General features: G+C 39.1%; 1 protein-coding gene and 1 long non-coding RNA gene across 4 annotated transcripts in view; one reads left to right on the forward strand and one right to left on the reverse strand.

The window, feature by feature from the left end:
• snx22 (sorting nexin 22) overlaps nt 1-13887 on the reverse strand; it is a 28669-nt gene extending 14782 nt beyond the window's left edge. The window contains exon 1 of one of the 3 annotated variants that reach the window (XM_042108904.1): nt 13640-13887. In XM_042108904.1, coding sequence (XP_041964838.1) covers nt 13640-13729 — 90 coding nt within the window. In that variant the 5' untranslated portion in view covers nt 13730-13887. The remainder of the gene's footprint in view (nt 1-13639) is intronic. The other 2 variants (XM_042108903.1, XM_042108905.1) reach the window with 2 other exon arrangements.
• Nucleotides 11297-12882, forward strand: LOC121723342. The gene is made up of 3 exons (XR_006034925.1): nt 11297-11383; nt 12436-12549; nt 12762-12882. It is a non-coding gene; the product is annotated as an uncharacterized LOC121723342 (long non-coding RNA).

Raw genomic sequence — 13887 nt, forward strand, 5'->3', positions numbered from 1 at the left:
AAAAAAAAAGGTAAGACTAACGACAACCTAAAGGAAGGGAAAAAATTACGCACGGAACCACTACAGTGGCATCAGCATGTAGCCTTAGCCTGGCTCCGCCCTCCTACGTACTTCCGCTCAATTTTCATTTGCCTAATGTAGCCTACCATAGGGCATATGGCAAGCGATTTTAACATTTACTTTTATTTGACTATCTGGAATTAACATTGTAGATATCAACAACGTCTTTCTGACTAGTCGCAATTATATTTTGGATAGTTGGAATTGTCATTCAAGATATCTGTAACGTAATTGTGACTAGTCGAAACGTCAGATAGAGATATCTGTAATTTAGTTTTGACTAGGTAAAACTGAATTACAGATATCTGTCATCACGTCACTGAAAACAACATTCAACTCGTCGTACATCTTAAATGACAATTGCAGATATCTTTAATTCAGTTTTGACTCGGCAGAATGAAAGGTGAAGATATCTCAAACGTCATTATGACTAGTGCAAATTATTGTGCAAGACGTTGCTCTTTAGATCCGTAGCAGAGCCTATGAGCAGACCCCGTTATTAGACATTCTGTCTCCGCCTAAAGTAAGATGCGGGACTAATTTGCATAGCAATACAGATATCTCTAACGTCATTTCGCCTAGTCAAAACTCTAATTCAAGATATCTATAATTACATTTTGACTAGGCAGAATGAAAGTTATAGATATCTCCAATTTCAGATATCTCTAATCAAAACTCATTCAAGATATCTATAACTTGATAATAGATATCTACAATCAAATTATGTACAATCACTAACTCCAGTTTGAGATATCTACAACGTCATTTTGACTAGTCATAATTCCATTTACAGATATCTACAATGTCATTTCGCCTAGTCAAAACTTAATTCAAGATATCTGAAAAGGAACATGTAGATATCTTGAATTGAGGTGAATTAAAGATATCTTCACCTGGAGTTATGACTAGTCAGAATCAAATTGTAGATATCTCTAACTGGAAATACAGATATCTACAATTCAATTGCAGATATCCGTAATTCACATAGATGATATCTGCAACTGAATTGTAGATATCCGTAATGATAAACCCCATAGTATGGCAAGCGATTTTAACATTTACCCGCTAGACTGGATATGTATTGCAGATATTTATAATTCAGTTTTGCCTAGTCAAAACGAACATTTTAGATATCCGCAATTGAATTCTTCCTATCCATAATTGTCATTTCAGATATCCACAAAGACATTCTTCCTAGGACAAATGACGCCACAATTGGCATTCATTTCATGGGGTTTATCATTACGGATATCTACAATATATAATACAATATACATATTCAGTTGCAGATATCCACTATGTGAATTACGGATATCTGCAATTCCAGTTAGAGATATCTACAATTTGATTCTGACTAGTCATTACTCCAGTTGAAGATATCTTTAATTCACCTCAATTCAAGATAATCTACATGTTCCTTTTCAGATATCTTGAATTAAGTTTTGACTAGGCGAAATGACATTGTAGATATCTGTAAATGGAATTATGAATAGTCAAAATGACGTTGTAGATATCTCAAACTGAAGTTAGGGATAGTCATAATTTGATTGTAGATATCTATTATCAAGTTATAGATATCTTGAATGAGTTTTGATTAGAGATATCTGAAATTGGAGATATCTATAACTTTGATTCTGCCTAGTGAAAATCTAATTATAGGTATCTTGAATTAGAGTTTTGACTAGGCGAAATGACGTTAGAGATATCTGTATTGCAATGCAAATTAGGCCCGGATCCCACTTTAGGCGGGAGCAGAGCGTGTTGTTATTCAAATCATCAAATCACATAGCACCTGTTAACTGGTAACTTTGTAATTAGCACTAATTAGCACCATGTCAGAGCAGCCAGAGGGCGAAGGAGTTTTTAATCGTCTTTTTAATGCTGCAGCCTATGCAAGACAGGAGCTGGCAGCAAGAATTGATGATTCAATGTTGCTTTGGTTTTTTCGATTACAGCCAACACCATTATGAATGGAGTTTCCTGTAGATGGTGCTGGTGCATTTAGTAGCCTAGGCCTACTAATTTATGTAGGCTACGAAACAGAGATCAAGCCAGTTGATAACGTGAGAGTCTAATAAACCACACGGTGTCCCTGAGTTTTAGTTATTTTAGATGTCAACAAGACATTACAGCCATGACTGCTTCTTCTTCTTCCATTCATAGAAATAAGGAAATAAGCCCACTTCTTCTTCGATTATGTTGGGGAGGGGAAATTAGCCTACGGAGAATGTCTAATAAGTACACGGGCTCTGCTCATAGCCTCTGCTACGGATCTAAAGAGCAACGTCTTGCACAATAATTTGCACTAGTCATAATGACGTTTGAGATATCTTCACCTTTCATTCTGCCTAGTCAAAACTGAATTAAAGATATCTGCAATTGTCATTTAAGATGTGTGACGAGTTGAATGTTGTTTTCAATGACGTGATGACGGATATCTGTAATTCAGTTTTGCCTAGTCAAAACTACATTACAGATATCTCTATCTGACGTTTCGACTAGTCACAATTACGTTACAGATATCTTGAATGACAATTCCAACTATCCAAAATGTATTTGCGACTAGTCAGAAAGACGTTGTTGATATCTACAATGTTAATTCCAGATAGTCAATCTTAGCGGGTAAATGTTAAAATCGCTTGCCATACCATAGAAATGAATGGCAAATGTAGCGTGATTTGTCCTAGGAAGAATGTCTTTGTGGATATCTGAAATGACAATTATGGATAGGAAGAATTCAATTGCGGATATCTAAAATGTTCGTTTTGACTAGGCAAAACTGAATTACAGATATCTGCAATACATATCCAGTCTAGCGGGTAAATGTTAAAATGGCTTGCCATATAGGGCATGAATCAAGCTGGCGCCTGGCTCCAAGTCCTTCTGAAAGAGATGGAGATAGAGGTGGATCACGAGATACCTCAGATTACCTGTGTAGGCTAACCTAGGAAAGTGTATTTTCCGCTCTTTCAATGGGTTGTCTAAATTCGATTGCGATGATATTCAAGCAGTTTAACACCATGGGATTTCGTGTTTTAACGTTTGTGCTCACCTTTCTTTGGAAAGAAGTTTAGCAGCTGTTTCCCCCTCATTTTGATCTCTCTCTTTTTCCGGCTAGCTAGCTGGGTTAACGGGGCAAAATGAAATTATTCATTCCGTGTCTGAAAGAGTGTTTCATTGGCATCACACACAAACAATGTCTGTAAAATAGTATACAAAATTATATGTATATTTTATTATTGCTTATTCAGAGAAAAGTTTATGTTTTGACACGCCTATTTAGGAGTCCTGAACTAGTGCCATTTCGTTCCATTGGTGAATCGTCTTATGATTCATCTTAGTTAACTATAGAATCTTTGATAGAACACTGCAGAATGCAGCCACACTGTCCAGTTCTATATATACAGTCTATGGTAGGCAAGGCACTGCAGAGAGTGGTAGGCAAGCCTACAACAGTCGGGTTGCATAGGCTACACATAGTTACAAATAGCTTCAAAATTGAAATTTTAATATCAAATATTGACCGGGATGCCGACCACTCGTAGGCCCTAACAGTTGGTTTTACAATAAGAAGCAAAAAGGCGACGAACGACCGTTTAGCCTACCTATCCTCGTGGTTGTGGAGGATGATCTTTAGCAGCTGTGAAGCCTTTTATTCTCAAGATGGCCTAATGGTGTAGCCTACTGTCTACACGTATTTAGACGTAGGCTAAAATACAACTATCTACAGTCATCCAAAAATGAATTGCCAGAGATAGGCTATGAAGGGAAAAAGTGCAGCATTTTAAACATGGCAAGATTATTTTTACCGGAACAGTTTGTTCTAATTTGTCTCGTGAAATTCGTGCTTGGACATCAACCACCTATCTTCTGTCCTTCTATTTCAAGTTATCATGAGTGCCATTTGATTATATAATCACAAAATAAATGAAAACAGAATAGGCTTATGTGCTATAGCCCACAATTCAGTTAGGCTAACTCCCGTATGTCAAAATAAACTGATTTTTGAGCTGCACACAGCAACCTCAAACACCACTGTTGAACCTAGGCTACTGCTTCAGTCATGTAAGAAATAAGCAGTTTATGAATTATCTTTACCCGTTTAATCAAGTCCACATGACTAAAATAACAGCATATTTAAAGGCTGAGCTAGCATAACAGCCTAATATAGCCGATGCTGCAATGAACTAGTAAAAAAGTTTCATACAATTAATGAACTTTATCACTCACATTCTGAGTTTTTTTGGGTGGTTATATATCCATGCAGATCGTCTTCGAATGAGTCATCGCTGTTATATGTTATAATATGTTACAGGATTCATTAACGACATTAATGTTACATGATTCTGACTGTACTGCCTACCAAAACCTGTCGCTGTTCAGTTCAAGTTAAATGATCAAATATTGTTTGATTTTGTGTCAATTTTCAGAGAAAAAAGTTACCATAGGCTACATGCAGGTTCTCCCATAACGTTATCGATACAGATCAATGAACCAAATACAGAGATGTAGCCTACTGAGAGGCAGCTGCAGACAACGATGTTCAATGGGTTCAACTTGTCCCTTGCCTACCAGGTGGATGTAAACAAAGCTGTAGAACCTAGAATACGTCACATGAAAAACGTTAATAGCCTACAGGACAGTAGGACTAGTTTGGGATTTCCACAATCAACCAATGTGGGCCAATCAACAACTCATTTGGGCGGCATTCATTCGCGGCAAATCATTGCAGCTTGATGGTAGTAACGTTAACGTTAGCACGTAGTAGTATGTCTCAATTAAGTTTAGTCAAAAATGCCCTCCTCCTCTCCTCGCCTTTGGTGCTTCCCTAACTTCTAGCTGCAGTGTAGCCTATATCCTTAGCAATAAGTATGCAGCATTGGGTCTTGAACAGGGATGTAGTGGAGGCTAAACGCAAGTAAACGCAGTTTATCCACCTCTTATTAGACTTTATCCACCTCTCAAAAGAGTTTAGGCCTGTTCACCAATTACAACTGTTAACATTTAAAAATCACACTGTATTATCCACAATAACAATATGTACACTCACCAACACTATGAACCGCTTAATGCCATTTGTATTGTTATAAACATTGGACAATAACCTCCACCATCATCAAACATGTTCTAAATGTCTTTTCTAAAAATCTGATACCACATGGTGCAGTCCACCTTACCATGATCACAGAATTCATAGTTTACCCACCTCTTATTTTACCACTACATTCCTGGTCTTGAAATATTCACAGGAATCCATAGGAATTAAATATTTGTGTTGTTTTATCCAATATTAGTTGTGCAGATATATAGTCCATCTTACACACACCCATGAAGCCAACAAAGAAAATGCAAAAATGGAGACTTTTGTGTAATTATTCCATTTTGTTTAGTCATTCTATATCAGAACCTGACATACAATCCAAATAGTCTACAAGAAACCTCAGAAATGCATACTTTTATTGTCAGTATGCATTTTTGGGAGTTTCCAGGGCATTCCAAAACGCATAAGCATACCTTGGCAAATAATGATCTAAAGTAAAATACAGCAAAATAATAACTTCATATAGCTCGACTTACCTCACGTTTTTGTCTGTTTTTGTAGCAAAGCATGTTTATAATCCAACGCTATTGTGTGTTTCTCTATGGCAAAGAATGTTCATAATCCGGTTTTGAGATCCTACCAAATTCCTGCATGGCATCCAATTCAAGGCTCACATTGCATCCCAATTTGTTCAGCAAAGAAACTTTTTTTGCCTTTACTTTGTTCATGGCAATGCAGTAAAAAGTTGTAGAGAATCATGAGTGCAGACACCAAAATGGCATTTATTTCTGTAAGGCCCACACCACATATGTCTGTAAATTGCTCAGCCCCAGAGAATCCCTCCACCATGGCAATGATATTGCCAGATCTGCCCTACACACACATGAAATGCATGTAGAGCTATGAGCTTGCTGTGGTGAGATGCATGTCAAAATATAGGAATTTTTAAATTCTTATAAATAAAATCAATGCTAGTACTAATACATGGAATGATTGCAGATGTGGATAGCCTAGACTCTGCTGAAAAAAAACAAACAATATATACAGTAAGTGTGTGGCACTTACAATGACCAGAATAAATCCTTATGAATAAAGGTAGTGAAAATGCCCTAAAAAGAGCTTATGGTTAAAATATACATAGATTTAAAAAGTAGAATCCATGCAAAAAAACTTTAAAAACAATTATTTAATAAATATTTCAGGAAAATATAAGTTAATAAAATTATATTTCAGTAGGCTATTCAAATTCATTATCCTAAAAACCCAGAGTCCCCCCCATACCAGGATGGTTCGACCCAACCTGTCACATGCCATCCGCCATCACCTGTCAATCACTGTCAAAACTCAAACGATGGAGTCGCGGTTGAAGTTTATGGATGGAGTCGTGGTTCCAAAGTTTAATAAGTTAGACATGGATGTCACAGTGCTCTGTTTTAAGTATTTTTTTATCAACTAAAAATGCTTTGCTCTGGTTAGGGGGTACTTGGCTGAAAAAAATATTTCACAGGGGGTACATCACTGAAAAAAGGTTCTCTGGTCTGAGCAATTTACAGACATATGTGGTGTGCGCCTTACAGAAATAAATGCCATTTTTTTATTTAGTGATTAAAAATGACCTTTCTGGCCCCAGCCGTGGCGCAACTGGCTGGGGCACCTGCACCGTAAGCCGGCGACCCGGGTTCAATTCCCGCCCCGTGGTCCTTTCCGGATCCCACCCCGACTCTCTCTCCCACTCACTTCCTGTCATTCTGCACTATCCTGTCAATTAAAGGCATAAAAGCCCCACAAAAAAATGAAAAAAAAAAAAAAATGACCTTTCTGCGCTCCATATCTGTGACACGAACTGATCTGACCTGACTTGACCCAAGTTTACGTGTGTGTGCCTATAGTGCCTGCACTCATGATTCTCTACAAGTTTTTACTGCATTGCCATGAACAAAGTAAAGGCAAAAAAAAGGTGTTTCTTGGAGCCTTGAATTGGATGCCATGCAGGAATTTGGTAGGATCTCAAAACCGGATTATGAACATTCTTTGCCATAGAGAAACACACAATAGCGTTGGATTATAAACATGCTTTGCTACAAAAACGTGAGGTAAATCGAGCTATATGAAGTTATTATTTTGCTGTCACTTCGTCATTCAAGAGTGGTCATTCTACTGAAATTGCTCTGTCTGTGACTGAAGCATTGAAAGTAGCTAATGTAACCTATTTACATTTACTGTTACTGTTTAACCTGCGTGGTTCAGCCCTGCACACGCCCAGACTCAAACCCGTAAACAGCAGCACCTCAAATCAGGAGTCTGCTCAGTCATCAGTATTAATTCTACTACTTACCTGCAGCCTTTGATACTGTAAACCGTGACATTCTCCTTTCTACACTGTCTGAACAGGGAATTTCTGGGAAAGATCTTGGTTTGAATCCTACCTTAAAGGCCGTTCTTTCAGTGTGTCTTGTATCAAAGTATCATGACCTCACCACAGGTGTGCCATAGGGATCAGTATTAGGGCACTATTTACACCACTTCCTTGGGTGAGACCATTCACTCCCATGGATTTGACTCACTGCTATGCGGACGGCTTTACCTGTCTTTACCACCTGAGGACTGTTTCCCATCAGATTTCTGCATGCCTGATATTTCAGTCTGGATGACAGGCCGACACCTTCAACTTCATCTCTCAAAAACTGAGCTTTTGGTGTTTCCAGCTAAAACAGCTAATTCCCAACAGATTAACATCCAGCTTGACTCTTCACTGACCCCAACTAGATTGGCACGTAACTTTGGCGTCATAATTGATGACCGACTTAATTTCTTTGAGCATGTAGCCTGAATTGCAAAATCGTGTTGGCTTGTCCTTTACAACATTAGGAAGATCAGACCTTATCTGATACAAGATTCCACACAACTTCTTGTGCAGGCCATGGTTATATCCAAACTGGACTACTGTATTTCACTGTTAGCTGGCCTGCCTGATTGTGTAGTAAGATCGTTGCAAATAATTCAGAATGCTGCAGCACACCGGGTCTTCAATCAGCCAAAGAGGACACATGTAACTCCTCTCCTACTCTACCTTGACTCCTTATAATAGACCTTGGCCTATAGGACACTTACTGGATCTGCTTACGGCTATCTCAATTCTATGATCCAGCTGTACATCCCCAACCACTCACTGGGGTCATCTGATGAGCATCTGTTGTGTCGACCAGCCATACGCTAGATCAAATTCAAGACTCTTTTCCTCAGTGGTAACTCGTTGGTGGAATGAGTAGCCCAGTGCTCTCCTTCCTGTGATAGTTTAGCTCCAAAATCCTACATTTTGGGGATATTATTGAATTTATTTATTTTTTGGGGCTTTTTTATGCCTTTAATGCAACAGGATAGTGAAGAGTGACAGGAAGTGAGTGGGGAGAGAGAGTTGGGGTGGGATCCAGAAAGGACCACGGGGCGGGAATCGAACCCGGGTCGCCGGCGTACGGTGCAGGTGCCCCAGCCAGTTGCGCCAAGGCTGGGGCCATGTTATTGAATTTATATTGAGTTTTTTTTATTTATTTTTTTTAATCTGTTTAAGTTAAGGTACCCAAGTTATTTGAACTGTATTTAATCTGTAAGAGGTTTATGTTTGAAGGAAATTTGATGATTTCTGATATTTGACAAATATCTGACAAAATTATAATTTCTTTTAATGATTTAAAATTGTTAGAAAAATACTTAGGGTTTTAAAATCATCAGTTAACCTCTGTAATTATGTATTTGACAGAAATGAAGAATTGCTATGCTTTGAATGAATGAAGAATTTGAAGAATTGCTATGCATTGAAATGTCCCCATAGCATAGCAAAAAGCGTGTAAAAATATGCTTTTTTGGAATACGGTGGCCATATTGGATTTTTGGACAAAATTCAACATGCCCCAAGATGCCCCCATTTAATCTGTTCCAATAGGGGTTCTGACCAGGAATCCATGGAGAAAACTTTGACCAAAAACTAGGCCTAATGTTTCCAGCAGATGACCTGTCTACTAGGCCTACAATGCGCTCCGTGTGTAGCTGTCTGTGCACGTCCGTAATCGATTATATTCTTCAAATGGAGAACAAATTCCTGACAGTTCCTGATCGCTAAACTTTCGTTTTCTTTTTCTTTCAGTTAGCAGTTGATGTAGAAGCACCTAGCATAATTTGACTTCAGCGGTGATGAGTCCTGTTGCGAGAGAGAGAGAGAGAGCGCACCTCCAAAGTGGTGCTGTGTCGGTTCAAGTCAGAAGTTGGTCCGTCCGGTCCCGCATTCACGCCGCTCCATTATTAGATTAACGTTATCAGACAGCGCTGTAAAATATGTGCAGGAATTCCTCGCATTATGATGGCTGGAGTTGCGGGTCTTTGATTTTCAAAGTTAGTTGTGCTCATCCTTGCTCGATTTGCAGTGAACAGTAATGCAGCACAACTGAAAAGCATCTGAGGCAGGCAGGCCCATGTTGAGTTTCAGAGAGAAACTCTATTTGTAAAGGAGTTGTAAACAAGATCCAAGGGCCTCGGACTGTGGGAAAAGTGGGACTGATTACAGGGCCCCAATGGGCATGGCTAGGCGCTACGCCATCATATCCAAAAAGCCACTTCCGTGTCCAACGCTAATATTCATTATGGTGTTCTGTCAACCTGAATGGCAGTAAAATGGTGCAGTGCTGTGTCCCGTGTTGTAACAACAGAAACGATGTCAACAAAACTATATCGTATTACCGATTTCCCCTCGACGAAAAAGAGAGGAAGAGATGGCTGAAGTTGATACGGTAAGTTGGATCTCAAATGATGAACAATAATAACAATAATACAGGCTAACGGTTACTAGCTAGCCTAACGTTACTAGCTAATATTAGGTAGTGCTACTACTAGCTATTGCAAGCTTTGTTTGTTTTGTCAGCACTTCGAAGTGCTTTCAATGTTATTGTTATCGTTCTTGAACTAATAATAATAATAATAATAATAATAATAATAATAATAACAACAATAACAGGCGATACTAGCTCGCCTAACGTTACCAGTTAGGTAGCAGCTACAACTAGCTATTGCAAGTTGTTTTGTCAGCACTTTGAAGTGCTTTTAAGGTTATTGTTATCGTTCTTGAACTGCTACCAGTAATGTTGCGTACTGTATGCTAAGGAAGACAGCCAGTGTCTGTGCTGCATAGAAAATCACTAGACTTTGAAGTGAGACTGACTTTGACTCTAGTAGACCTAGCTAAACAACACATCTGATAATATAAGTTGGTTCTGCAAGTTGGAGGGAGCCTGAGATATAAAATGTTAATTGACGTTTAAAATTATTTTTGTAGGCGTGACAAGTTCACCTCGAACTACAACTCCAGAGTTTGTGGGTGGCATTTTCCTGATGGAAAAGCAGCTGGGCCAACGCGGTTTGATGGAGCGATGGAAAGGCTTTCCCCGATCATATCCCCACCAAACAAAAAAAAGAAATGGTCCCTGTGAGCGTGGAGGAAGAAGGAACAGCTGGACCAGCCCTAAACCACCTTGACGTTGCTACACAGACCCCTGGTACTTCAAGTGTTGTGGTGCTTGAAATTGAAAATGATATGCTGAGAAAAGAAAATGACCAACTGAAACAAGAATTGGAGAAACAAAAACAAACATTTTCATTCAGTCAAATCTCCTCCCACCCTGACAAAGTCAGTTACTACACTGGCTTGCCAGATGTTGCCACTGTCCTCTTTTTGGAAGCCCTTCTCTCCAAATTTGATCTCCAGTATCATTTTGATTGGAATGTACAAATTATGCCCCTTATCGATCAGCTACTCCTGACTTTGATGAAGCTCCGACTGAATTGTGGCATCCTAGACCTTGCAACAAGGTTCAATTGCTGCCGTGCCACAGTCACAAACATCTTCACCACCATCAGCAGTGCACTGTACGACATTTTGTATGTCGGCATGATGGAAAACAACATCCCCTCCAGAGTCAAGAACCAAACATCCCTGCCAGATTGCTTCCAGCCATTTCCTGACTGTTGGATTGTGCTTGACTGCACTGAAGTGGCTGTCTCCAACACAGAAAGATTGGACACCCAGAGTCATCTGTACAGTCATTACAAAGGACGCACCACACTTAAAGCTCTGATTGGCGTGGCTCCCTATGGAGTTATTACCTTCGTCAGTGACCTATATGGTGGAAGTACCTCGGACAAGGTGATGGTTGAGAAAAATAAGGAGAGAAGATCTCTTAAGAGAGGACTCCACTAAAAGCCTTGACCACTTACGAGTCTGTAGTGACCATTCAGGTAATAGGCTATGTTAGGCTAAGAAACACGATGCATTGTATGCTTATTAATGGTAAATAAATATAAACAAAAGACGTCTATGAAATGTTGGATTATTGAATGGGGGTAAAACTCATAGATATCATGTTTTGGTTAGCAAGCACCTCGTATGACGACTTGCCAGCACTAACTGATAGGCTACTCAGAGCACAAGAGTTAAGCAATGTTTAGCCTCACTTATTCTCTATTATCTGTTACCAGCCCAAGTTTGACATAATATGAGTAGCATGACTTAAACTATATCACATTTATGTATGGGTATTAAGTAGCACTAGCTAGAAGGCTAACGTTAGCGGATAGCTACTAGCTATTGAGAGATCACATACAAACTAACCCTAGCATTAGACTTCTAGAAAAAGAAACATATTAATGTATCACAAAACATAGTATCATTGTGTTACATTGAGACATACCTGAGATTCAGAGGAGCGGCATACACTAGCAATTATAGGGAGATCGAGCATCACTTGTCAACTGGGGAGTAGTCAACTTTCACACAGCTATAATATCTTTTACCACAAGGGGGTGGCATTATACTGCACATACTAGGCCTAACAATTAGCTTTTTAATCATGTTTTGAATATCTTGTATGATTGCCTCAAACCCTTAATTATCTGGCCTGAAAGAGAAGAACTGAAAAAAACAATGCCTATGGACTTTAGGAAGCATTCCCCAAATTGTATCGTAATCATTGACTGTTTTGAAATTTTCTTGGAGCTACCCACCAATCCACTGGCTAGAGTCCAAACATACTCGTCATATAAACACCACAGTAAAGTATTTGATTGGAATAACTCCACAGGGCACAGTAAGCTTCATCTCAGATGGATGGGGTGGCCGGGTTTCAGACAAGCATCTGACTGAGCAGAGTGGGTTGCTAGAAAACCTTTTGCCAGGTGATTTGATTCTGGCAGTCCGAGGTTTTGACATCCGCGAGTCAGTAGGGTTATACTGTGCCACAGTTAAAATGCCAGCATTCACAAAAGGCAAGGCACAGTTGACTGGGATTGAGGTGGAGCAAACCAGAAGGATAGCCAACTTAAGAATTCATGTGGAGAGAGTCATCGGAAACATCAGGAACAAGTTCTCCATAATGAGTTCAACCATTCCAATTGATTTCACCAGGGTGTGCAGTTCAAATTTGCCAACACTCGATAAAATTGTGACTGTGTGCTGCGCTTTAACAAATATGTGCAACTCTGTTGTCCCATTTGAATGACTCACAACTTTGTTACAGTGCAAGAATGAATTTAATTTAATTCTATGAAAATTGATTGTTTTTATTGTTTCATATTTCAATTTCACAATCCACTCTCCGTTTCTTTGTTTCTGTTGAAGGTCGGGGATTAACAGTTGGCTTTGGTGCTCTTGAATAAAATTTAGCTGCCAACTCTGGAAGTAGTGCTTCTTCAAAAAATTATATGGCCTTTGGTAGCTTATCCTTCATGAAAGGTTCATCTGGATAAATTCTCTCAACGAACATGAAGTTGGCGGCCCAAACCACAAAGTCACAATATTTATGCTCTGTGACTAGGAGTTGAGCTTGGACCTGTAAATAATTTCCAGTATTCAATTGAATAACATACACTGTTTGTATAAATTTAGGGGCCAGATTCAACAACGGTAAAGGTTCTCCTCATGTAGATCTCTAAACATTTGTTGGATTCTGATTGGCTGTCAACTTTTTTTTTTAGCATTCTTAACCTTTTGAGGAGTGAATTATTTTCCTGGTTTCTTCTAGAATTCTACGCAAACGATCTATAGTTCCAGTGTTCTTTATACAGTCTATGGGGAAAATCTCTGAGGGTAATTGTCGCATCATAATGCGGAATTCTCGGTTCGCAAAACATTCTAATCACATAATTTGTGACCGTCCTCAACAGGTTAAAATCGTTCTGAAAGTTGTTATCGTTATAGTAGCCTATGCGGTGTGGCGGCTATGCGTTGAACTAGAACAATATTAAAGAAACTGAAGAAATAGAGCTGTTGTTTTGGCCATTAATGTTATGCTATATCGTTCCAGGTGTGTTCTAGGCCACGGCCCTTTAAATGTGTATGTCCAGGTGTTGCCAGGCTTTGTTAACGATCATGATTTACAAACCTGAATTGGGCGTAACGTTAACTATAACTTAATAGAATTCTAGAAATAATGATAGACACAGTAGCCTAGGCAAGACATCGGTGGGGTTTCCCGATCCTGCATTTTCAAGACTTACTTTTCTTTCTTTTCCGGACATGTCCATTTCTCTCTTCAAAGACGGAATAGACACCTCTACCATCGGATAAAAGTATTCCCATTCCCACATGGCAAAAAATCGAACTCAAACTAGATTCTAACTTTCGTTACGCGTAGCCTAGCGTTAGTTTATGTCTGACGGCCAACTTTATGTTGGGTCGGTCTGTGAGGACCTTTCCAAATCAAATCTCAGCATTTCCTCGTAAAGTCTAACCCTTCCCATCACGC

The sequence above is a fragment of the Alosa sapidissima genome, chromosome 11, assembly GCF_018492685.1.
Source record: "Alosa sapidissima isolate fAloSap1 chromosome 11, fAloSap1.pri, whole genome shotgun sequence".
NCBI lineage: Eukaryota > Metazoa > Chordata > Actinopteri > Clupeiformes > Clupeidae > Alosa > Alosa sapidissima.